Source organism: Lepidochelys olivacea (genome assembly GCF_965140295.1).
Source record: "Lepidochelys olivacea isolate rLepOli2 genome assembly, chromosome: 4".
In the NCBI taxonomy this organism is placed as follows: domain Eukaryota; kingdom Metazoa; phylum Chordata; order Testudines; family Cheloniidae; genus Lepidochelys; species Lepidochelys olivacea.
The window spans coordinates 125,015,720-125,042,525 of NC_140414.1; the positions used below are offsets into that span (position 1 = coordinate 125,015,720).

A 26,806-nucleotide genomic window follows, 5' to 3' on the forward strand; every position below is an offset into this window, starting at 1 on the left:
ACTTCAACACCTCAACCAAGCTGCACAATCATCGTTGTGTACTAGTATTAAATTGGTTTTTTTTAAACTTAGAGTGTGCGCACATGCACAGTCTTTTTTGTCTGGTGAAAAAATTTTCCCTAGAACCTACCTTCCCCCTCCCCCATTTACATGAATTCCTATGGGGAAATGGGATTCGCTTAACATTGTTTCGCTTAAAGTCACATTTTTCAGGAACATAACTACAATGTTAAGCGAGGAGTTACTGTAGGTTTATTTTGTGTTCTCAGTGTAGAAGTCTTAAATACCAACATGCAAGTTTGTACTAAAGTGATTAATATATATGAGTAGTTTGTGGTAAAATTCATGTCTGGTGTTCCTGAATGATAAGTAGAAAAGATTTCAGCAGAGCCTAAGACTGCTCAGTGTAATGTATGGCAACATGTAAGACTTCTCAGGGCTTGAAATTAACATAGCTTTTATGGGAATCCTCCTTAATATGCTGCGACTGTTCTTGCTCTCCCTTTCTTCATGGCTCAACCCTACTGCTAGTCTAATAGATAGAGCTAAACCAACTTGATTAGTGTTCAGCTTCCTTGGTACTAATATGTAACAATGCATAAAGCCGTAGTGTGTTCCTAATGCTTATGTCCTTCTGCACTTTGGTCATTAACCTGTTGGACAAACTGAATGTGTTTGGAATAAATAGGCATGGGGAGGTGTTCCTTAGTCACATTACAGTGATGCATTCCACATAAAAGTTGAAAGTTTCTGATTTTTTTCAAAGAAGTCTAGGGCAGGGTTCTCAAACTTCATCACATTGTGACCTCCTTCTGACAACAAATATTACTACATGATCCCAAGAGGGGGAATGAAGCCTGAGCCCCCGCCGGGCGGGGAGAACAAAATCCAAACCCCACCACCCTGGGCAGGGGGGCCTGTAACCTGACCCCCCCCCCGCCCCCCACCAAGGGATGAAGCTGAAGCCCAAGTCCAGGGTGGTGGAGCTCGGATTGCAGCTTTAGCCCCAGGTCCCAGCCAGTCTAAGGCCAGCCCTGGTGACCCCATTAAAATGGGGTAGCGACCCACTTTAGGGTCCTGACCCTCAATTTGAGAACCGCTGGAGATTTGGGCACATCTTTTATTCAAATTACTAGCCTATGTGTCTAAGGGTATGTCTACACAGCAAAGAAAAACCCACAGCTGGCCCATGCCAGCTGATTCAGGCTCACGGGGCTTGGGCTGCAGGGCTGTTTCATTGCTATGTGGACTTCTGGGCTCTAGGATCTTGCGAGCACAGGAATGAAGCAGCCCCACAGCCTGAGCCTGAGTCATACACTAAATCCTCTACACAGCTTTGGATCCTCTCTCATTGTGGATATTTACAGAAGTTGTACGATTCATTTTTTATTTTTCGTTATAGGGTGGTCCTTACCATGACACGTTGCACAGTATTTTAGGAGCCTATACGTGTTACAGACCTGATGTTGGCTATGTAAGTGAAGTTATATGGTGCAATTATGTGAGAGTTTCTGTTCACTTGCTAGGCTGTTCTAAAATGATTTTGTGAGGATTTTTGGTTTTGCTGTACATCTTTGGTTACCTTGTGGTATATTTTATACAAAATGTTGTGTCAAGGGATATGTGCACTGTTATGTTTTGCTGTTACACTGCTAGATTTGAATGTTTTAATGAAGTAGAGATAAGACTTTAACAAAATCTAGGGCGCACATATGTGCTGAATGAAAATTGAAATATAAGCCATCTGGTTAAGTCACTCTTCTGAACCATATACTGTATTTCACTGCAGTCTTATTGAGGTGACAGCTTGTTAAAATTGTATCTCTTCTCCAAGATGGCCTCTGTGTTCACACTTCTGGGATGTGTGCCCCAGCACTGCAAAGCTTCTGGAACATTCTGCAAAGCAGTACCCATTGGGACTGCGTAAGCTCCCTCATACCACTGAACAGTCGGAGTGCAGGTTATAAAAGGACTATATGGCCGCAGCTGGTTCATTCAGTTGTTTTTCCATGGCCAGCTGTGGACATAAAGTTATTCAGTCTGGCTCTGGATCAGTTATTTTTGGCAGGGTGGGAGTGGAGGAGGTGGTAATACCCCAAACCAGAATTTCCTTTTCCTCTTTTGTCAGTTAGTATATTTACGATGTTTCAGTAGTATATTTACCATGTTTCAGTAGTTGTTTCTGTGATTTTTGGTTGATTTGGTTCCTGAGGAACGGGAGAAGGGCAGATATATATGATAGAGTTCATGGTTCTCTGTTCGTGGAGGACAGTATGTACACCCACTGTTCTAAACATCTGCATTTTCACAATTCAGGCCTACTTGGATTGGCAGCAGAGGCTCCAAGCTTTCCTCACTGAGGAGGCCAGGTCCCTGGATCCAGCATCAGATCTGTTTATACCTCTGAAAAGGGATAGCAGAGACCATTTTTGGCTTCATTGTCAAGCAAATCAGGATAAGAAATCTCAGTTGGACAGATTAGAAACCTTAGGTCCCTAAAAGGAATGGAAATAGATGGTTAAGTAGGCAACATAGCGTTCAAATACATGGTGCCTTAGTCCATGCTAGCTGGGGTGTAAATCCTAATGGCGGTGGACCCTGCTGGTCCACTATAAGTTCCCTAGTGCACATTAACATAGTACAGTCTGAAACAGGACTACACGAATGCTCATTTGGGGACTTGTAGCATGTGCCAGCAGGATCCACATAGGCTAGTTAGTGCACAGCATGCTGGTTTGCACTGGAGTTTACAGCCCAGCTGGTGTGGACAAAGTCACTGTGTAGACAAGCTCATAGAGTGGATTAGTTTTACATATGTTAACCAAATCACCTCCAGCAACTAGCAGTGAATAGAAATAATACTCCATGCTGCAAAGAAATGAATGAAAGAATCTACAAAGGGAAGAGAGGAAGGGAGGGAAATAGATGTTAAACTGTCTCTGGACTCTCAGGAAACATGCCACATCTGAGGTCTTGCAGACAGGGAAAACATACGAATAGTCAGTGGTAAAGCAGATATGAGGCGCTTCCCATTGTCCTACTTCATTTGTTGAAGAGGCTGCCCTTTCTGGTACTAAAGGTGGTAGAAACCACTGGACTTAAGATGACTGTGGCACTGGTAGGAGGCTGAAGTGTAGGTCCTCATCCTCTGGTCAAGTTTCAGGAACCCCAAAAGCTGGCAGTGGACTTGGTGGTGGTCTCTTTCTCAAGTGTTTCCTCCATCTTCAGGCAGAAAAGATTCTTCCCTTCAAATGGGAGGTCTTCCATAGAGGTGTGTGTGTGTGTGTGTCTGATAAAAGGCCAGACAATTGGAGCCAAAGTTTATAGTTTCAGAAATATCTGGTGCTGCGATCAGAACTGCTGCAAATGTCCATGCAATAGCAGTAGTCAACTAAGCGGTTGTGGCAGAGTAGTGAGGCACATTAGCTGGGGTAAGTCTTAATACCTGAAGGCCTTACTAAGGGCTCACTCTCCCAGATCTAAAGTAGTAGTGGTGGCATGCCTTTACTATTTCCATCAGAGATCTGTAGGGCTGCTATTTGTAGTACTATTTATGCCTTTATTCAGTACTTCTGTCTATCAACATAGTGTTTAGCTCTGATATTTCAGGAGAGCAGTCCTTGTTTAATGCCACAACCCAGCTTTCTGCAAGTGGGACCCAGGCACAGGCCACCTCAGAAGGAGAAGTAACTGGTTATTTGAAAGCCTTGCCTCTGCATACTCACACTTCTGTCATCCTTTCCTTTTCCTGAGAGCTCTTTGGTTTACTGAAAAGAACTGAGATGGTTGTGGCCTTGTTAGAACCTCTGCTGTGAAAATTTGATGCCTTGAGAGAGGATGCTTGTGTGGCCACAATAAGCACATCCTCCTGGAAGGTTTACAAAACTCACTGGTGCATCGCACAAGTATGATTGTGAAAAGGCAACATTTTTGTAGAAATAGGTTACTCACCAGTCACTGTATCTTCTTTCTTTAGGTTCAGGGCATGTCATTCATAGCTGCAGTATTGATCTTGAATTTGGATACTGCAGACGCCTTCATTGCTTTTTCTAACCTTCTGAATAAACCCTGTCAGATGGCATTTTTTCGAGTGGACCATGGCCTTGTAAGTACACAGGAAACACTAATCCCTTTATGCTTATGTTGAAGATCTGTTCAGGTACAAGACAGAACTTCAGCAAGGGTTCATAGTCTGTTTTTCAAAGTTCTATCTAACATCTATTTTTAAAGCAACAGTTAAAAAATAAAAGTTACTGAAAGGGGAAAACTGAATGAAATAGCTGCCCAGTACTGTGTGATGCTCAGAGATTATTATGAGCATGATTATTCTAAGTGCAATTTAATGCATGCATTGTATATGGGAGCCCAACTCGGCTTAACAGCCTTACAAAAATGGATTGGACCACTTTTTATCCCAAACTAATAGGTTGCTAAAAATAAACTGTTGATGCTCTACAATTTGAATCAGGTTTCCCATTTTTCTCTCTCTCTCATAGTTCTGCTGTGTCAGCTGGGATTTGAGAGTTAGCTAAGGGAATTGGGCAACCAAATCCTTACTTCCTTAGGCTTCTTTGAAATTCCCAGCTGGCATGTATAACAGACTACATGGGGAACATACCAAAATTTCCAAACTTCATTCCAGTTATATTAGCTCTTACAGATCTGCTGTAGCTGCCTTATGACTTTTTTTTTTGAAAATCGCTTTGTTTGACAAAGAAATATGTGATGTTCTGTACATCTTCCCTATTTTTCTTTTTTAAACTAGAAGTATATGCATAAAAATAGGATATTAGTTCCTTAAAAGTTCAAGTGGGGAAAACTGGTAGCGGGAACAGAGTGATCACTGTGGGAGTTACTGTCAGCATTTCCTTCCTAGCCCTTGTATAATAGGAGACTGATACATGTGACTACTCTGTTGCAATTCCTGAAACTTATCAGCAGTAGAAGCCTTTAAGGTGGCGTGTTGCAACTCAATTCACATTGGCAGCAGCAAGATCAATCTTGTTCTGACTCCAGTTGGCTGCACTCAGCAATAGAGAGGGAGCACTGTTATGCTCACGCGCACAAATACATTACCCAGGAGGCTGGCAGCAGAGTGATACTTGCTAGAACAACTTTTTTTTCCAGTGGAAAGTTAGTGCCTTGGTAGCCCACAGGACTATTGCCTACAAATCAGTTTTAGCCCCTATTAACTAAATGGGAGGTATAGTAAACAAATGCTTTTAGGAAAGTGGTGGCAGTGAGAAATTGTGGAAATAATACTACAGTATTCCCCAACTGCCTATCCTAGATTAAAATCCTAGGGAAAATCTTGCCACCCTTATGTAGTAAGATGTAGTAAGGAAAAAGCAACAGACTTGATAGGATGATTTAAAGTGAGGATGAGTTTTCTGATGGTTAGTAAGGGGAGCTTGAGATGGGATGTCTTTCCAGATCCAACGCTGATCTGCTGTGTAACTTAATCTTCCTGTGCCTGTTCAACCATCTGTGGAACAGATACGATAATCCGACACTAAACTTCTCTGAAGGTAAATGAGATTTATTGATCCAAGAGGTAAATTCAATAAATCTTGATTGCCAGAATGAGAAATCAACATGTACTATTCATGCATTCTTAACGTTTCCGAAACCATTCTGGAAATGTTCAATTTATGGCTATAGCACTCTTAGAACTACTAGTAGTTCTAGTAATTTAATGATTTTTTTTTCGTATCTTGCTGAGTAATTTGCTATATTAAATTCATGTTACTTCATGACTCTATAGTTACATATTCATTTCAGAACTTCACTTTATTCCACTTATAAATAAAAATTATATATCCATGCTCTTGTGGTGTTCACAATATTTGAAACATGCCATATATTTAAGAAAATGGTAGAAGACACTATAATGTCACACACAATCTTGAGTAAACATACCTACCAATTAATCCGTCAGGATCAAGATAAAATACCCCTTCAACTATTTCAATTCTAGTAAGACTGTCGAATGAAAGCAATATAGCACCAAATTTTTCAGACCATTTTAAGAGTATTGCATAAAATACAGTGTCTGGAATGCTGTGCAATTGCAAGGCTTTAGTATGTACTGGCATTAACATCTAAATATTAAGATAGTTTAGAAGCTAGGACTGGATGTTGCATTACCTACCTACATTTAGATTTTTTAAATTACATTATAGAGCAATAGAATTCACAGCCAGCTGCAGGAATTCTGTACTGTTAATAATGCATAACTGGACAATTTTTTTTCTCCAGTTCCCTGCGCTCTAGTTCTGATTTGCATGTTCACTGTACAGCTTTTTCTCAATGACGCATTGAATGCAGGGATTTTGCACAATTATTGTATAATTTCTGTGCCATGTAATCACTCTTTGGTTGCTCTAAGTTCTTATTGTGCTCCTTGGCTCAGTTTTCCAGCCGTTTGCTTAACACTCCAGTCAGCTGAAACAGAAAAGCTCCAGAATGTACATGGAAAAGAAGAAAAATATTAAAAAGCAAAGAAAATGGGTTTGTTAAAGGGGACTTTAAAAAAAAAAATTGGACTCGCTTCCATTCTTCCTTCCATCCACTTCACTTTCCCTTGTGTCATACCAGCAGGATGCTTGTTCCCACCACAACTGTTGTATTTGTGTTGGGAGAATCTCAGTCTTTTCCTGCCATTTTAGTTTTGGTGCATATTGTAACCAAAAATATATTAATGGGGGAGGAGAAGGAAGAACCTTGCTGAGCCAGTGGGATTGAGAGAAGGCATGATGGGGGAGGAGCAAGAAAAGAGCAAATATTTTGTTAACTCTTTAACAGTTTACCTCTCCACATGTGTGACACATCATATTGTGTTTTGTATTTTATCTGGATATTTAATCATCAGATTTCACAATCCATTTCTGTCCTTTTTATTAAAGGTCTAGTAGGGCATTGGACTGGGAGTCCAACTGGTTTCTGTTTCCGTCTTTGGTACTGATTTGAAGAGTGAGCTTCAGCCTTCTCTGTTTCCCCTCCTGTAAAATGCAAATGATGCTCACCCTCCTTCATAAATCACTTTGGATACTATGAGTGAAAATTGTGTGTAAGAGTATAACTTGTCATTATTAATTCTCTAATAAGGGTTCATAAACTTCTTAGCTTCCAACCTTACTTTATTGCCTGTAAACTCTTTGGACTGGAATTCATTCAGTCTAAGATTATTACTGCATAAATGGAAAGCACCCTTAAGTTATCATAATCATAATAAACTTCCATTGCATTTAAGTGTAGTAGCCAGTAAATTGCTTATTTCACCTGCTGGTGTTTTTCTTTCTGAAAGGAAACTGACCTAGATCCAAAACCAATAATTTCTTCCATTGAACAGATTTAGGAGGATAGAAGGAATGGAACTCAAACATACATGCACATTCAGGCACTTAAATCCTTTGTGTAAACATTTGGCTATGTATTTTACAGTGTATAATTCATATTGTTGGGGTTTTGTGCCCGCTTCAAGAAGCGGTCCTGAAATTAAGTTCCTTAGAACTTTAATCGGGGAAAAAACCGTTCACTAATACCTAATGATTTTTCTTTCGTTTTTCCCAGATGTTGACCTATTTTGCAGCATTTGAGGTATTCTTTGAAGAAAATCTGCCAAAGTTATTTGCTCACTTCAAAAAAAATAACTTGACTCCTGACATCTATCTTATTGATTGGTAAGACTGTCAAAGTATTGTATAATTTTAAATGTGTACATACTAGCTTTTAGCGTCATATATATGTTTATATAATAGATAACAATGAGTTTACAAAAATTGTAGAGATTAGGTCAGCATTTCTATTTAAGTACTTTCTTTCAGCAAAGAACTTTGTTTCAAAACTGTATACTGTTAAAATGTAGTTTTTATGTTAAAATTGAAACAAACTCCTATCCACGCTATAAGTAGAAACTTATTTCTATAAGCAGTTTGTGACATTCCTCTAACCTTTTTATCATACTCCATGGCTGAGTTGTGTCCATGCATCAGCTTATTTCACAGAACAGCTGTATGTCAGAGTTTGCACCTCCCTGTCTGCCACACATTTGAATCTGCATTCTGGGAAAATCTGGTAGCTATCCCATACTGCATGAGTAGGCGATAAAGTGCCTGGGAGACATGCATATAGAACAGCACATGGGTAGGCGCAGCATGAGATTTTCTGCACAGAGGTGGGAGGAAGGAGAACCAGAAAAACAGGTTGCACAGGCATGACGATACAGTTTTTGGCCACACAACAATATATCAGTGGTATAAGGAGGACAAATGTGTTGTCTAAGGCCTCTATCTAGTTGGATGAATTATGGTTAGTTTTCAGAGTTAACACAGTATTAACTGTGGGGTGTGTGGACACAAATCAAGTTTATAGCCAACTGTGCCACTAGTTGGTACAGACCAGTTAAAAGTTAAAGTATAGACAGGGACATAAAGTTTTGATTAGGAGAGAACAAGAGAGTATCTGTTGGCAGTTGAAAGTGTTTTGAAATATGAAATTGCCTTCAGTTAGTCCTTAATCAGAGCTAGTGCCTTTTGACTAGAAATGGAACCACAAATCTGAACCCCTTAAAGTTTCAGGGTGAGGAAAGGAGTTGGATTTGAATCTCTGAATATGAGGCTGCTATTGGTGTTTTGGTAGCATGTTGGCTTCAGAACTCCAAGGGGACTGTTTGCAAGTTTAGGTTTGTATGCAGCTGAAACTTCATTAACGGCTGATCAAGCAAGATTTCAACCATTTGTCTTGATTAAAATGTTGTATTCTGATCCTGAGATTTCCATGTTAAATTGGCTTAACAGTTTAAAAGTGAAAAGAAAAGGAATACTTGTGGCACCTTAGAGACTAACAGATTTATTTGAGCATAAGCTTTCGTGAGCTACAGCTCACTTCATCGGATGCATTCAGTTTAAAAGTGGTTAATCAGTGTGTGCTATCACAACTTCTCACATTTAATGTATCCTTTGCGTAAGCTCCTTTAATATAAGTGGAGACACGCTATTGTAAAGTTTGTTGTCAATAGCTACCGGTGTGGTGCTCTGCTCTTCTTCAATGATAACAGTCGGCTGCGTGCGTGTTCCCTCTGTGTGCTGCCCCAGCTCTGCACAGATAGCTGACACAGCAGACCTGAGAGAACCCCCAAAGACCACAGACTTTCTAGTAAGGTACAAAGGCACCCAGCCAGGTTTATTGTCAAACGAAGGACAGTAATAGTTTCCTATAGACTCTACCGGACATACTACGAATATGTGCCCCCTGGCAATGGACACAGCTCAGTCAGTGGTGGGACACTCCACTGCCCCTTAGGCTGGAAGACTGTGCCGTTCCAGACCTATTCTTATACAAGTGCAGAACAGATTACTCATCCCTCCTGATGTATTGAGGTGCAGCCCCTTTACGCATTACGGTGCTGCTTCTCCCCTGTTACATGTTGGTTCAAACAAATCTGTCCATCATGTTGTCCTTTTGACCCTGTCTTTAAGATGCACCTGCCTGTTCCTTATCTCTGTAGAGTGTTCTGATGCCATCTTGGCACAAGTTCCTCTTATTAGCACTTATGTGTGGATGCACCTGCTTCTAGCAGCCCTCTTCTTGCCAACTTCTGTGTGTGGGGCCTGCCTCTGGCTCACAGCCCAGCCTTTGCTTAGCAATGCCTGGAAGTACTTTGGTTCAGGCTTCAGGCCTCAGACTGGGCCTCTGATACAAGAGTTTGTTTCAGGGCCTCATCTTACTACAAAGGTGTTTCTCCTTCCTAAACTACCTGTGCAGCCCCAGAGTTTTGGGGTTTGGCACACCAGCCACAGTATATCCATACATGCATCAGTGCAGGAGACTTCCTCAAATTCTAAGTACTGCTAAGTAACTTAAATAGGTTTGTATTGTCAGTTTTTTGTGCTGTGGCTAGGTTGGATAAACTCACTGTTTGAGACTGGAAAACCACATTACCATTCAAATATGGTCAGATTACATCCAGAAATCTCTGCTAATGGTTGAACCTGTTTTACATTTCAGCCTTAACCATACATTCCTTTCAGTTGGTTTGTTGTGCACAGTTAACATTTTTTAAATATTATACTTGGTTGGAAAATGCCTTGGTGTTTAATGGCTCAGTGTCTAAAATGGGAAATGAATTTGGGTGCCTCTATTTTGGTGTGGTCAACTGGAGACCCCTAGAAGGGATCTGATTTTCAGAAAGTGTTGCGTATATGTCCTCTGAAAATCAGGCACTTTGAGATGTTTAATTTTAAATACTCCAAAACTGAGGCTCCTAAAATAAAAATAATACCTCTTATATAGCGCTTTTGATCAGTAGATCTCAAAACACTTCAGGCTTGCATATGTTTGTTCTCACCACACCCCTGTGAGGTAGGGAAGTATTATTCCGATTTTACAGATCAGTCAATCACTTTTGAAGACCTTGAACACAAAACTACACAAATAGCATGAATATAATAGAGAGTTTGTATTGAAATCTAGGTTTGATATGTTAATGATCTTCAAGAGCTATTTATCTGTTAATGCACCAACATTGTGCTTACACAGTGTTCACTGACTTTAAGATTTGTTGCATCTCTGGTCCAAGGTGCTTGCAGTCTGAGACGGATACATAGCACAAGACATACCAGGAGATCCAAAGGAGAGTGCAAATTTAGGGTATTCGGATTTTGTTCACTTCTTTAATGTAAAATTGGAATGGAAAAGCTGTGGTGTAGGTAGTGTGTGTATGTGTATGGTGGGGGAGCAGGGAGAGATGAACCTTTGCGAGGGATTGCAGTAATGGAAGGATGAGGACATGTTGAGTTGTGGCTGGGATGCTGTTTCATGCACAGGGATAGCATGAAAGAAGGCATGAGAGTGGGAGTAGGAGGTGCACAAAGCCTTGGAAGCAACCTTGAAAAGCTTTGGCAAGGGGCAAGTGGGGAAGCCAGTGGAGAGGAGTCAAAGATGTCAGATACAGCAGCGATTCTCAGCCAGGGGTCCAGGGTCCCCTGGTGGGCCGCAAGCAAGTTTTAGGGGGGCTGCCAAGTACAGCCAGCATTTGACTCACTGGGGCCCAGAGTAAAACGTTGAAGCCCCACTGCATGGGGCTGAAGCCCAAGGCCCTGAGTCCCGCTACCTGAAGGGCTGAAGCTTACACCTGAGCAATGTAGCTTTGTGGGGGGGCCCTTTGGCATGGGGCCAGATTATTTAATTATGTCATAATCATACCCCCATGATGAATATGGGGTGTAGTGTCACACCTTCTTAGGAGTGGATTTAAACCTGCCCTGCCACGCCCTGTCATTCACTGTGGTTATAGGTAGGGAGTTTGGGACCAGATGGAAGTAAAAGATCTTGCACCAGGATGAAATAACGTTTCTCTGTATGCTTTACAGTATGTGATACCAAACACAACATGCTCCAGAGGACCTTTTTCAGGCTCTAGAAGTGCATGACTGCTTCCCAGGAGCAGACAGCTGCAGGATATCCACTAACTTATGGGTATTCTCCTGCAAGATCTCTGCTTGAATGCCCAGTGAAACAGCCATGTGCTGCAAAATGTCCTTATGGGCCTTGAAATCCTTCAGCACTGGAGAAGAGGAAGAACTAGGCACTGCTTTATTGTGTGGTATGAAGAAGGGGTGGTTAACTCTGCCAAGGCTGGCTCCCATTCCTGGACCAGCGGAGCTGGAAGAGGCAGCTCCATGGGCTCCACACAGGAAAGGCTCACTGGTGCCGGAACATGCAGTGGGTCCACAGTTCCCATCACCGATCTGCCCAGCAACCTCGCCTTAGAGCAAGCTGAGGAGTGCAATCTCTGTGACTCAGCAGCATCCCATGGGTTCCCTGAGGTCACTGGTAAGGATAGGGCATGAGTGGCCAAAGGGGGCCCCAGCCCGACTGCGAGATGAGTGCTGGTGCCCGTAGTGCTCCGTAAATGGTCCCCGATGTGGAGCTGATGATGGCGAGCAGGAGGAGGAAGACCCCGACCTTGATGTTGAGGAGCCGCGGGTTTCTGGGATAAAGGTGGGCCCGGTCCTGAGGGAGTGAGTAATCAGTCTGACTCATCTGTCAGACCGGAATGAGGCCGGACCTGGTGCCAATGATGGAAGCGGTACCACTGGCACCAAGTATACCAGTGACTGAGGCAGCATCAGCCCCCAAGTCACCAGCAGCAGTGGAGGGCGGTGAAAGCTGCCAAGGTAACATCTGCAGGGCTCACTGCAGCGGTGCTGAGGAGTGTCCTGGCACTGAGGTCCTTTGCATCAAGTCTGGTACCTGCCCTTGTTCCACAGACTGTGGAAGGGGAACATTGGGGTGCGGTGCTGAGGGACCCAAGGGATTCAGTGGCCCATCCAGCCAACAGAGCTATAAACGATGCTGACGTGGCAAAGTGCTGGGCCAAAGAAGGTCAGGATGGAAAGGTAGAGGAGGTCGGTAGCCACCTGGTACGCCACTGACATGAAAACTCTGCCAGCTTCGGCCCCATTGGTACAGGATTCAACGGACGCCCTGGGGCCAGAACCAGAGTTGATAGTACAGTGTCTGTAACAGTGAGCAGTTATAGGCACCATCCCCCATGCCAGTAGGAGCCATGTGCAGATCCACACTCTTCCTGGGGGAGGCGGAAGAGTCGATCAGTCTTATGCAACCTTTTCCCCTGTGCACTCTATGGGGAATGGCTCCGCCGTCTCTTTGGAGAGGCTCCTGCTCCAGACTGTGAAGCAGCAGAACTTTCTGAACCTGAGGGCGACCTTCAATCCAAGGAGGGCCTAAGGGTCAAAGCAGGCCACATGGCCTGTTCAGCCCGGTGCTGTTTGAGTCTATTTCATGAATGATCTAAAGATCGATCACGACTCCTTGACATGGGCCTCTCCCAAGTACAGCAAGCACTGCATGTGGGGATCATTGTTTGGGGTCATTCCCCCCCACACAATGGACAATGTTTAAACTCTAGTGAGGGCATCACAGGGGAATACTTAACTAAATATAACTAACACTAAGGGTACTACTAACTCTATACCACTAAAATCAGAGGTTGTGAGGTTAAGACCACACAGAGCTCTGACTTCAGCCATGGGCAGTGAGAAGGAACTGAAGGGGGTCAGGACAGCACTGCCTCATATAGCCAAGGGAGAGGCTATGGCCATGAGGTGCAAGTGCCGCCCCTCTACAGGAGCTGCTAAGCAAAACTCTCTGGCTCTGATGCACTGGGCGCACACGCTCCTAAGTGGAATACATGGCTGCATCTACTCGAAGAGCCAGTGTATTTAAGTCATAACTATTTTAATAACAAGAGTTCCACTGGTGGATTTTAGAGACTCAAGGCTTGCTATCGAGCAATCGATATGTGTAGCATAGTACGTTTGTGCGGAGCCTGTGTACAGAGTACCTTTTGGACAGGTCTTTTCCTTCCCAGGAGTAGATGAAAGAAGACAGCATTGTTTTCAACTGTAACAATTTGGTTAATGCTGAAGTAGAAAAATCTCTGCCATCCAACAAATTTATTTGTATTTGTAATCACTAACGGACCTAATCAGAATGGGATCACTATTGTAGTAGGTATTGTATGAATGTTAAAGACACAGGCCCTGCCCTGAAGATTGCAGTGTACGTTAATAAAGATTCAGCAAGTGAGGATAGGTAACAGTACAAGGAAAGAGAGGGAGGACCAGGGTATGCAGCTGAATGGTTCAACAGTGCGTATAACTGGATTCTAAGAAATTAGTTTTTAGAAAAGATTTTGTGCAACTAAACAGATGTGTTAAAAGGATAAAGTAGATGGCATTTCTATTATAAAGTCTGATTGGGTTTAACTGATGTGCTTCAATTATGTCAAGCCAAAATGTGACATACCCTGATACAAAATTCTGTATAAAGTTATTTTGATTAAATAAAAACTCATAGGCTGTTGCTTATGATACTTGTATATGCACATTTTCATCATAACGGAGCTGAAAGGAGCAGGGACCTGTAGACAAATTGGAGGATTGGGCCAAAAGGAATCTGATGAGGTTCAATAAGGATAAGTGCAGGGTCCTGCACTTCGGACGGAAGAACCCAATGCACAGCTACAGACTAGGGACCGAATGGCTAGGCGGCAGTTCTGCGGAAAAGGACCTAGGGGTGACAGTGGACGAGAAGCTGGATATGAGTCAGCAGTGTGCCCTTGTTGCCAAGAAGGCCAATGGCATTTTGGGATGTATAAGTAGCGAGCAGATCGAGGGACGTGATCGTTCCCCTCTATTCGACATTGGTGAGGCCTCATCTGGAGTACTGTGTCCAGTTTTGGGCCCCACACTACAAGAAGGATGTGGATAAATTGGAGAGAGTCCAGCGAAGGGCAACAAAAATGATTAGGGGACTGGAACACATGAGTTATGAGGAGAGGCTGAGGGAGCTGGGATTGTTTAGCCTGCAGAAGAGAAGAATGAGGGGGGATTTGATAGCTGCTTTCAACTACCTGAAAGGGGGTTCCAAAGAGGATGGCTCTAGACTGTTCTCAATGGTAGCAGATGAGAGAACGAGGAGTAATGGTCTCAAGTTGCAGTGGGGGAAGTTTAGATTGGATATTAGGAAAAACTTTTTCACTATGAGGGTGGTGAAACACTGGAATGCGTTACCTAGGGAGGTGGTAGAATCTCCTTCCTTAGAGGTTTTTAAGGTCAGGCTTGACAAAGCCCTGGCTGGGATGATTTAACTGGGAATTGGTCCTGCTTTGAGCAGGAGGGTGGACTAGATGACCTTCTGGGGTCCCTTCCAACCCTGATATTCTATGATTCTATACTTTCTCCTCCCCCGATTCCACCTAACAGCATCCATGGCTGTGTTTAAATTACTCTAATATCTGACATCCCTTTATTTGTTAATAAACCCCTCCTATCCATAGTACAGATTTTCCCACGAAGAGAAGGCACATGCATGATAGGGACAGAAATGTTCTAAGAGCTAGTGGCATAGTTGCCTCCCTATCAGTACTGCTCTATTACTTTAACTTGTAATAAATTCAGCTTCAGAGCAGTAGCTGAGATTTCTGATAGTTACAAATATTTCAGTTTGAACTTCTGTTAGAGTATGTGCAATATCAATTTTTAATCATTGTTTTAAGCACTGTTTTACAGTGCACTGTTTTGTTCACTAATCCACAGAGTCTGATGACAAACCCCAGGGATTTATACATAAACTCCTTACTAGCATTAATGAGTTAATTATCCCAATTCCTTTCCATTTCTGAAGAGAATAGAGTATGATTAGTGCTTTCAGAGTGATTCTTTTTATCCTACAAGTACATTTTTTCAGTAAAGGAGAGGTTATTCTAGTGCATGGAGCTGAAAATTTCTGTAACTTTCTGCATAGCTGTCATTTTTATGCACATGGGTAATTTAGGTCAGGACTGAAGTCATGACAACAGAACAGCTTTTATGGATAAAGACAGAGCAAATGAACACATTATCATCCAATTTTAATGATACACAGTCAGCTCTAGAGACTATCTATTTGCCATGTGCCCTGATGACCACGTAGTGCAGGGGTCGGCAACCTTTCAGAAGTGGTGTGCTGACTCTTCATTTATTCACTTTAATTTAAGGTTTTGCCTGCCAGTAATACATTTTAACGTTTTTTAGAAGGTCTCTCTCTATAAATCTATATATTATATAACTAAACTATTGTCGTATATGAAGTAAACAAGGTTTTCAAAAGTTTGAGAAGCTTCATTTAAAATTAAATTAAAATGCTGATCTTACGCCGCCAGCCTGCGGTTCCATTCACCTAGGCCGGCAGCAGGCTGCACAGGTCCTGTGGCCGGGACCCTGGCTAGCAAGGGGCCCGGCAGCCGGAACACCAGACTGGCAGTGGGCTTATCGGGGCCAGCGGCCTGGACCCCAGACTGGCAGTGGGCTTATCGGGACCAGCGGCCTGGACCCCAGACTGGCAGTGAGCTGCACAGCTCAGCCCACTGCCACTCAGCCCGCTGCCAGTCTGGGGTTCCATCCGCCGGCTCCTGCCAGCCAGGGTCCCGATTGCTGGCCCTCCTTAGCCCGCTGCCGGTCTGGGATCCTGGCCCTGCCCACATAGAGTGGGTACCTACCTTCTCCCTGGTTCTAGCCCATTCTCTCCCCCCGCCCTGCACTGAGCACAGGGCTGGGGATGAAGGAGCAGGTTGGGGTGCAGGGTCTGGCCAGGAGCTAGAATGAGGGGAGGGGGCTCAGGGTTGGGACAGGAAATTTGGGTGTGGGGTGCTTACCTGAGCAGCTCCCATTTGGTGCGAAGGGTGCAGGTGGGAATGGGGGGGGGTGCAGGAGCTCCTGTTCGGTGTGAGGGGTGGGGATGGGAATGGGGGGGGTGCAAGAGTCAGGGCATGGGGTGGGGGGGCTGGGGGCATGTGAGGAGGGTGCAGGAGTCAGGGCAGGGGGTGTGGGGGGGCTGGGAGTGTGCGGGGGGGTGCAGGGGTCAGGGCAGAGGGCTGGGGGTTTGGGAGGGGGTACAGGGGTCATGGGGCGCTCCCAGAGCGGCTCACAGCAGGGGTCTGGAGGGGATATGCCCTGATTTCACTGCCCCATCCCCACCTCATCTCCGCCTCCTCCCAGGAGCAGCAAGCGCACTGCGGCTCCGCTTCTCCCCCTCCCTTGCAAGGGCCATCAGCTGATCAGCGCCAGGGAGGGAAAGGAGGAGGGGCAGGAACCCAGCATGCTGGGGGAAGAGGTGGGGGAGGGGGAGCTTGTCTGCTCTGCAGCAGCAGCCAGCAGGACCAAATTTCTTCACTCTGCCCCAGCTGGGGGGCGAAGAAGAGTGAGCTGGGGCGGGCAGGATTTTTAATGACACGCTGTTGCCTGCCGGGGTCCCGGCCCTGCTCAGCTCACTGCCGGCCTGGGTTCGGCAGCGGGCTGAGCGGGGCCGGCAGCTAGAACCCAGCAGGCAGCACCATGCCATTAAAAATCTGGTCGCGTGCCGTCTTTGATATGCATGCCATAGGTTGCCTGACATAGTGTTTCAGGGCCATTTTAATCACTCCACAGTCACGCTGCACTGTTCACTGTACAGCTTGTTGCTTAGGAAACTTGGGTATCCTTTTACATACATTTGACTACAGGGCTTAACAATTATGTTATATTGATTCAAATGAAAGGGCTTTTTACATGGGGCATGATTTCCATAAATCTCTTAGAAGTGCATGTAGACTACACAGCAACAAAGCCAGTCACCAGTCAGAGAGGATTTAAACAAAAACAAAACTTTATGCCTCTGGAAGAGTGTGGTATTCTCCATTATTTGCCCCTTCTCTGGCTTGTCTATTTTTATATTTAGAAATTAAGGTCTGTGTGGAATGCATTGTTCTTATTTTATGTTTTCTACTTTTCTTTTTTACAAACCACCATGATCATATATAAATAAAACAGGCAAATTTTAGTATTGAATTTTCATGTCTTTTGGTTCTGTTTCCAAATTTATTTATTTGCTGTATGAATTTGGGAAAATTACTTAATCACATCTGCCTATCTGTAAAATGGGGAAAATGTTTGCCCATTTTTGTAAACTACTTTCTTCCCGAGGGAAGAGCATGATATGTGGTGTTTAGGTATTATTATTCAAATAATCTGATAAAGCAAGCAGAAGTCGTCCGTGAAGGCCTGCAAAGTTACTCCTTTTTAATTCAAAGCAAATGGCATCAAAACTATATGCAAAGAATTGCATTTTGTCTTCTGATTTATTCTATTGTGCTAATTCTTGCTGTTATAACAACTCCATTTTAAGTAAAGGATAGGCCTCCTATGGTAAATACTACATCAGTTAGTATTCAAGCAGTAACTACTATTTATTTACTATACATAGAAGTTCAGCTTCTTTTATAAAACTTAAGGGAATTGATGGAAGAGGGTTTAAAGTTTGATTTAGGTGATTTGCTGACCTCTGCTGGAGAAAAATTCTGTGCAACAGTTTGTTCATAGGAACACTAACTGTGATCATTCAGAATGTTAGAAAATATACTTGCAGTATGGCCATAGCCACACTCTCAGTGCAGAGGTATAGTTAGAAGCTGGAATTAGTAATGATACAATATGAATTACTTGTTTAGTTATCTATAGTCTAATAGGGTAGAGTGGGATGCCAGTGACACTCTACTGACATTTGGTCACTACTATGATGCTACTAGTGTGAATGAAAACAGATTTGTCTTCCAGAACGAAGATGAGTGAACGAAGGAGTTGGAGTATCACTCCATTTCATACTGCAATACAGTCAATATTTTGGGCAATTCGGAGGACCTGTGGGCCCTTGGAGGCTAGTGAGGATGTGGTTTCAGTACCAAGAGAAGGTTCTCTCTTAGGCTATTGTTTCTGTAGCCTTTCTCTGGCACATTCAGCTACTCATGCAGTTTGAACTATGCCATCTTTTGCCTGTGATTGACACATTTGTCTCTCCCTTCATCAATTCCCCACTGGGTATCTTGCCATCCCTTTAAATTCAGGGTTGCCTGAACTGACCTTTCCACCAAAATTCTCCCCACTCCCGTTTTCTCTGTCACTGTTGAATACAACTATTCTCCTGGTCAGTCAGGCCTGGACTCTGGGGGTAATCTTCAATTCCTCTTTCTCCCTTTGGCATGCACCCTGGCTGTGTCCACATCTTGCGGATTCTTCCTATGCAATGTTAGTAAGATTCATTCTTCGCTGTGGCCACACTGCTAAAGCTGTTGTTGAAACCCTCATCTCCCATCATGATTATTAGAACTGCTTCCTCTCTGGCCACCTCAATATCCATGTTGCCCCCTCCAGGCCCTCTTCAAAATACAGTCTCTAAAGTAATCTTCCTGGCCCATATGTCTGTCTCTCTCTTTTTTTTAAATCCTACCAGCTGCTTCCCCTTCTCTGTTGCATTAAGTTCAAGTTTCCTGTGACCACCCTCAAGATTAACCACTGTTCCCCTACCTTCTTATCTCATCACCAGAACTTTTCCACTCTTGTGTTCCACCAACTATGTCAGTCATCTTGCTCAATTTGTCTGTTTCTCCTGCAACCATTTCCACACCTTCATCATCTTCCTCTGAGCTGGATATCAAAGCCCTACTACCCTCTCCTTACACAAATCCTACCTGAAGACCTACTTCTTCCATGGCAGTTGGAACAAACCGAATAAGCCACCTATTTCACTTATATATCCTGAGAGAACTACTCATCTATAGGTAGGGGAGCAGGGTCAAACGCTGGAAGAGGCATGGCATAAGATCCCTGGAATTTTAAGCTGGAAATTAGCATGTGAGAAGACAAAAGGAGTTGGGGCGGGGGAGTGCGGTGAGGAAACTTAATTTATAAGACATGCCTAATGTCACTCAGCCTACACTGTATATTACATCCCTTTCCCACCCCCATTCTTTCTCTTTATGGATTTTATGTCCATTAGCGAAAGGAACTGGGTCTTCCTATAAGTATGTACGTCACCTAGCACATTTTGAATAGCTTTGAAATCTAAATTATACTTTCTGTGAAACAGTGTAAAATACCAAATATAAAAGAACTTTCCAGTACCTGATCACAAACAAACTGTTGTTCAGCTGTTATTAAAGACTTGTGTGCTTCTGTTCTGCCGCTTAAATTTTTTTTATACCCTAACCCTAAAGATTTTCCTCTGTTTTCAGGATATTCACATTGTACAGCAAGTCTTTGCCACTCGACCTTGCATGTCGTGTCTGGGATGTGTTCTGCCGGGATGGAGAGGAGTTCCTATTCCGTACAGCCTTGGGAATATTAAGACTTTTTGAAGATATTTTGACCAAAATGGACTTTATTCACATAGCCCAGTTCCTAACAAAGTTACCAGAGGACTTGCCTTCAGAAGAATTCTTCACATCTATTGCTGCAATTCAGATGCAAAGTAGAAACAAAAAGTGGGCTCAGGTAAAGAGAACGTATTAGTCTCATTTTTTTAATAACAAATGAAGGTGTATTTGGCAGTGCCTGCGACAATGCAGAACAGAGTATATTTTACGGTTTGGTAGGCGTGTAGATAACTTTATAATGTTGGTAGGTGAACATTTAGTGAAAAGGCTGGTTGTCCTGAACGTCTCCCCTCTGGAAATCAGGAGCTGGATCAGTACTCATTGCAATAAAATTGTGGTGGATCCAAGCTTGAATAGTGGCAGTGTGGAGCGTTTTTCTCCTTTTTCTCCTATTAATGGGAAAAGAGGTTAAAGAAAACTGAGACGTAGATGTTCACTATTACAACTTCATATTTAAACAAAAACAAAAATTGGTTTGGTTTGTGGGAAAAGATGAGACAACTGAATCCTCTATGAATTTTCTCCTCTCCATCAGCACTCTGTTGCCAAACTGTCCTTAACAGGGATCCTAGAAATCCAATTGCCCCAGAAAACCTAGAATTTGCATTTTTTTTACAGAGAATCTTTAGTTTTTACATTTTGTGAAAAAATAACATTTACTATTAACTAAATTTTACTGAAAGTACCAATGTCACTTATTCAATACATGCAACCTCCTCCCCCTCTTGTGGTTGATTTTTGAATGTGCTTTAAATTTACATAACTATACATACTTCAATAAACTGCTTCGGCATATAGAAATTATTCAACAGCATATGGGGGTTGTGTTTTAACACATCTCAAATTCCACTTCAGCCTCTAGATGTGAGTAATTAAATTATGAAAAGATGCTGAAAACTTTTGTCACCCGTAAAGACCATGTCATTGAATCATAGAATATCAGGGTTGGAAGGGCCCTCAGGAGGTCATCTAGTCCACCCCTCTGTTCAAAGCAGGACCAATCCCAAATTTTGTCCCAGATTCCTAAATGGCCCCCTCAAGGAATGAACTCACAACCCTGGGTTTAGCAGGCCAATGCTCAAACCACTGAGCTATCGCTCCCCCCATTGAGTTTGGCAAGGACAAATTTCATGCTGCTGGTAATATGCTGTTCTATACTGTGTATGCAGCAGGGCTGTTTACATTAAAAGGCAGACAATTGTAAAACATATGGAAAGTGCTAAACATAAACTGAAAGAAAAGAAACTAGAACTAGGCTAAAACAGCAGGACCATCGACAACAGTAAAGAAACAAGGCACTGTGACTGGACTATTCTATTTTATCATAGTGATGGGCCCTGATAGGCTTCCAACTTGCTTAAAATTGTAAATGTATCAATAAAACATGTTCAACTGATATATATATATATATATATATATATAAAAATATGGTGTGTAGGGAAAATAAAGTTCAGCATTTCATTTTAATCGCGGAAAAACACATATTTGTATGTATGTTTGGTTTTTATCAGAGAATTTTGTTTTATCATTGAAAACTAGGATCCCCGGTCATAACCTCAGCCAAATAGTGGTCAAATATGGCAACGCAAATTTGGCTTTCTGCTCATACCTCTGCAGAGAAAGAAGCTACTTGTCGATAGCTGCATTTCTTTGTGCTGAAATGAGAAACTGTAGAGACCACCTTGGCTGAGCCCTAGGGTAGACCACAAATAGTTGTGTCCTGCAACAAATGTTTGTTTCGAGTGTCCGGGGTACAACGTATAAATGTGTTTACTTCAGTGCCTTGACCTAGACAAGCAAATCAGTGCAGTACCATTTGAGATCTTCGTTTGAAATCCAGTCACTCAGTCCTCTTCTCTAATTGTTATTGCTACCACTGTCATCATCTAACATAACATTTATTCACTACAGTTTCAAGCAGTTAAGATTCATTTGGAAATACGTTTTTTCTCAGGCAATTTCTGGTGGCAGAAAGAGATGTTCTACTATAAGCATGTCAAAGAGTCGTGAACCAACCCCTAGGCTTCGTGGTGCCTGGTTTTGGTTTTTTTCTCTTCACCTTAGATTTTGTACCTGGTCAAATGGGATGGAGAAGTGACACAGTGCCCACGTGGCAAAGTGCCCCAAAGTCTTATGATGTTAGCTGTTTCTCAGACCTCCCGTTTACTGCAGAGGATCTTTCAAAGTTTGAAATTTTTTTGAAAATAATTTCTTTAAATATTCATGCTCTGAGGTAACGGAATGGGAAAATCGTGCAATAGCTTGTTGGTACACTGTAACCAAATACGTTAAAGTCTGTTTTTAACTTCATTGTGTGTTTTTTCTTTCTCTCAACTCCCTTTTTGAAATGTCTAGGTACTGGCTGCCCTGCAGAAAGACAACCGGGAAGTGGAAAGAGGAAGCCCTTCACTCAAACACTGAAACTATGGTTGCCTCAAATTGAGATCCAAGGGAAAAGAATATGAAGTGGCAATTGTATGTCAAGATGAACTCAATATGTAGAGCTACAAGTGTGTTGTTTTGAGTTTTTTGTTTAGCACTGGAATTGGCCTTAAAGAAAAAAATGGAAAAGAAAAACTTTTTAAGTAACAAAACCAAGGCTTAGCCTTAAGAAGCTTAATATAATGTGTGTTTGCTGTGGACAGCTTTATACATTCTGCACTTTTAACAAAGGCAATGAAACCAGGCAATTTTAAGCTTGCCTTTTTTATTTCAGTATAAATATTTTTAAATACTGGTAATTGGTAACAACGTGAGTTGCTTTGAAAGTTACTCCCCAGTTTGATTCTTAACCAGAATATACATACATAAGTATAGGTGGATTTGGAGAACCTGTTCCATAACTGGTACTGGAGTTCATAGTTAAGTGAGGTAAGGACCACTTTCTTAGAAATGTCCTCTTTTTAAAAAATCTATAGGCCTCATTTACCAAAGAAACTGTTAAAATAGAACTACATTCCATCCCATTAACTGAAAACCAAGACCAAACACAAACACCATGGTAAGTAGAAAATACACTTAAAAATAGGGAGGGAGGAGTCAGACTAGCAGTACAGCAGCAGAGTCCATTTTCAGCCTGCCTTGCAACAGTGTTTCCCACCCATATGGATGCATTGGGAAAGTGCCACATTAATCCCACAGGGTACTAAGCTCTCCAAGGGCTGATCTGTAGTATTATAGCATTATTTCCCATTGGCTCACTCCCATGCACCTATTGAACAGAAGTAAGATGCTAGTAAATGGTAATTAGCAAGTGAGGTTTGCTGGGGAAAGTGTCAAGAACTGGTAATTCGCTAATGGGATGAGTAAAATTCATCCATTGATCTAGTTCTTTTTGAGGATAACGGTGTTCTTTAAGACCAGCCTGTACCACACGGTACTATGCTTGAGCAAGTTACGCAGATGGCAAACTGCAGTTGCATATTTCCATTATACAGCTAAAATTTTCTCTGCCTTCATCAGCTGTTTGATTGTAAATCATACGTGTCCATGATTTACATTGTACACTATACAAAAAACTTCATGGGATAAATTGCTTTATAAATATGAATTTCAACACTGAAAAGGGAAAATAACTGAAACAATATGTATTTGATAGCTGTAAATGGGAATTTCTGGATCCTCTCTAGCTTTGGATCTTATGTTCACCATCACCCTTCAGTCTGTCTTTATGCTGGCTGCTCTGATGATGTCTGAAACACAAGTATAGAGGAGAGAGAACTGGATTAAAAGTGGAAGTATACTTGCACACACTATTAAATTCCAAGTACATACAGCGTATAATGTAAAATGTCTATAGGATACTTGCAAAATACTGTCCATTAGTGAAGTAGTATATTTTCAATAAGTGGTATTTTGACTGTAATCTTAGACTCAAATGCAACAATGATTTTTCCAAATAAAAGTGCTTCAGGATTCTATCACTTCAAAGAGTATGTAATGCAAATGCAGCTCGCAAGTCTGTTACCTCTTTGGCTCCTCTTCCCCTTCCGCACTTTGTATACCTACCATAATTAGCTACTTAGTTTATTTCTGGTGCTGGCCATTAATTTCTTCAGTAACTAGCAGCATAGTAAAAATTCTTGTGAAGGTAAATGTCCAGGCATCAGAATGGCATTTCCATTCTCTCCTCAGAAATTGCTTAGCTTTGGTCCTTTCGTGACTGATATTGGCATTGTAGATGCAATGAAGTGCAATAGAAAATTGGAAAGTCAGTACCTTTTGATCTACATTACCTTTTTAATATCACAGATATGCCTTTTTTGTGAAGGTGTATAGAGGCCTAACATCAAGAACATTTGCACTATACATTTACGTACTATACATTACGTATTTATGCAGACCAACTTTATCCTCAGTATACATCCAGTTAGATGGTACTGTAGCTGGCTTCGAAACTGTAACTTAGTCTTCATTGCAACTTAATTTTTAGGTCCTTTTAAACCAAGTGAGTCAGAACATGGTTCACCTACCTTATTGGAATGCAATGTTTAGCTACTGGATATTTAGCAGCCATCCCCAATCTGGTCTCATTTTGCTCCCCATCTAATCGGATGTTTAATGTTAATACTGAAAATGGACTTGGTTGTGGAAAAAGGCCTGCTGCAGCACTTGTACACTGTTTGTTACTTGCAGATGTAATTATTTTGTTCTGTGGTTGATTTTTTTCTTAGAAGATGTATATATTTTCTAATTGATTTATTTGTGTACATAAAGGTATGTTCTTTAAGTAATGAAAAAAGCAATGCAATAAGGAGCTTTGCACAGTTTGTTTAAACCCCCTTTCCCCCCAAAAACCTTGTATTTGGGAAAAATTTTCACCTGCTTAAAGATAGTTGTTTAAACTTTTCAGTATACTTGATTTGAAAATATGCTTGAATTTTGATAATGCTGTTGAGATGTGTAATAATGGAATAGGATTATTTGCCACTGTAGCTTTTTAATTTTCTGACAGCATACCAAATATCATAATTAGCTATTAAGGAAGGTTTTCATAATTAAATTCAGGGATTGCATACCAGATTTTTTGACAACTTGATTTTATTGTTCAGGTGTTCAAGGGTATGTGTAACATGATGCATTGAGATTCCCCTGTTCTCCATCAAAGCAGAGAGTTGATATTTTTCCCCCCAGAGGTTTAAAAAAATGAAAATGCTGCAATAATTTAGAAGTATGCAACTTTCACTTTACATGCAGCAAACAAGAGAAACTAGGAAGACTGCAACCTGGTTTGGGATTTTGTGCAACCTGCACTTTACATAAAACAAAATATTTTACATCTTCAATCAGTAATAGTCAAAATGTATCATTTAGTAAAGAATTTCATTTTGAAAGGTACTTTATAATGGCTTCTATTTTTGAATGTTTTAAATACTAGAATATGTAAAGAACTATTGACACTCTGTATATCATGTTTGTTTTTATGTACAATTATCAATTTTTGTTGAAGTACATGTATCAAACTGGAACTTTTTTGAACTGTAAATATGGTTTTATTAACTAAAGTCATGTAAATTTATCTAGATCACATGGTGTCAATTACAGTGTAATCCATGCTGAAGTTCCTGAGTTTATATACAAATACCCAACCTGTTGATAAGGAATCAATTTCTCTTCCTGACTCCATTCACTGAATGAAACAGAAACTCCAACTTTGCATATGCTCCAGTTTTATAGTGTTTGGTTTTTTTTAAACTATTTATTTTCCCTTCCCTGTTCTGACGGCTATAATCCCAGTCTGCTTGAAAATACTTCGAATTGCTTCCTTTTTTCCAGCTAGCACATACTGGCAATAAGGTTTACAAAGAAAGGGATTTTCAGGTTTAACAGTTCCTGTATGGTGCCATATTGTACTCTCCCATAGGAAGGTCCATGGATCTCCTGAGTTTCATGTTATAGTTAGGGGGTCAGCACCACCATGTTGCGCGACAGACACTTGACAAAATTACTGGACTTAGTGATGGACATTGGTGGGGGTATGAGGGGGCTCGGGGCTGAGGTAGGGGGTTGGGGTGTGGGATGGGGTGTATGGGCTCTGGGCTGGGGGTGCAGGTTCCAGGGTGGGGCCAAAAATGAGGTGTTTGGGGGACAGGAGGGGCTCTGGGCTGGAGCAGGGGGCTTGGGGGGGGTGTGAGGGCTCCAGCTGGGGGTGCATGCTCTGGGGTGGGGCTGGGGATGAGGGGTTTAGAGGGCAGGAGGGGGATCAGAGCTGGGGCAGGGGGTTGGGGTGCATGAGGGGGTCAGTGGTGCATGCTCTGGGCAGCGCCTACCTCAAGCAGCTCCCAGAAGCAGTATCATGTCCGTCTTCCCCTCCCCCGCCCGCCTCCTACACGGAGGCGCAGCCAGACAGCTCTGCGCACTGCCCTCTCCGCAGGTAGTGCCCCTGAAGCTCCTAGGGGGCACAGAGGCAGTACGCCTACAGAGGCGCCTGGCCACGCCTCTGCCAGCAACAGCATGGGGGTGGGGAGAAAGACACTGGTGGGGAGCTGCCGGAGGTGAGCACCCCCAAGGACCTCAAAATTTTTACTATGGACACTGGTGTCAGTGTACAGACATGTTGCCGACTTCTGGTTACAGTTTGAAATTCTAATCAATTTCCTCAGGAGGAAGGGCTTTGGAAGACCAAAGTTGTAGCTGTTTGTTCTCACAACATTGGGATACAATGAGAGAAGAAATTTCCAAGGAAGTTGCATAAGATTAAGTGAATGTTCATTTGTTTTTAACAGCTGAAGAGTGCATTTGCTCCCTACATTCTTCCCCAGCTCAGTCAAACCTCCACCCTGAGGAGCTTCTTTTCCGTGCCTACTAGCCTCTCCTCCTTGGGCCATATGTACCTGAAAGTGAAAGGCATGTTAGCCCTTGCTGCTTATAGTCTTAAAAAGTGTCACATAAGCCATTTTATTTTTTCACTTGAGACAAAAGGAACAAAGTGTAAGAAGACTATTTAAAGGAAATCCAACTACACTAGTAGGGCTTTGGAACATACATCAAAAAGTAGGAATAATACATATTGCTCCTCCGGAGTAGTGGGAGAGTAAGTACAACAGAAAATAG

General features: G+C 42.3%; 1 protein-coding gene across 4 annotated transcripts in view; it reads left to right on the forward strand.

Annotated features, from left to right (window-relative positions):
• Positions 1–25,740, forward strand: part of TBC1D14 (TBC1 domain family member 14) — a 112,053-nt gene extending 86,313 nt beyond the window's left edge. For 3 of the 4 annotated variants that reach the window (XM_084626516.1, XM_084626515.1, XM_084626517.1), the window contains 5 exons: positions 1,403–1,474; positions 3,977–4,105; positions 7,573–7,682; positions 19,613–19,871; positions 22,109–25,738. In XM_084626516.1, coding sequence (XP_084482642.1) covers positions 1,403–1,474; positions 3,977–4,105; positions 7,573–7,682; positions 19,613–19,871; positions 22,109–22,174 — 636 coding nt within the window. In that variant the 3' untranslated portion in view covers positions 22,175–25,738. Of the gene's footprint in view, positions 1–1,402; positions 1,475–3,976; positions 4,106–7,572; positions 7,683–19,612; positions 19,872–22,108 lie in introns of all 4 variants that reach the window. The other variant, XM_084626514.1, reaches the window with a different exon arrangement.
• The last annotated feature ends 1,066 nt before the right edge of the window (positions 25,741–26,806 follow it).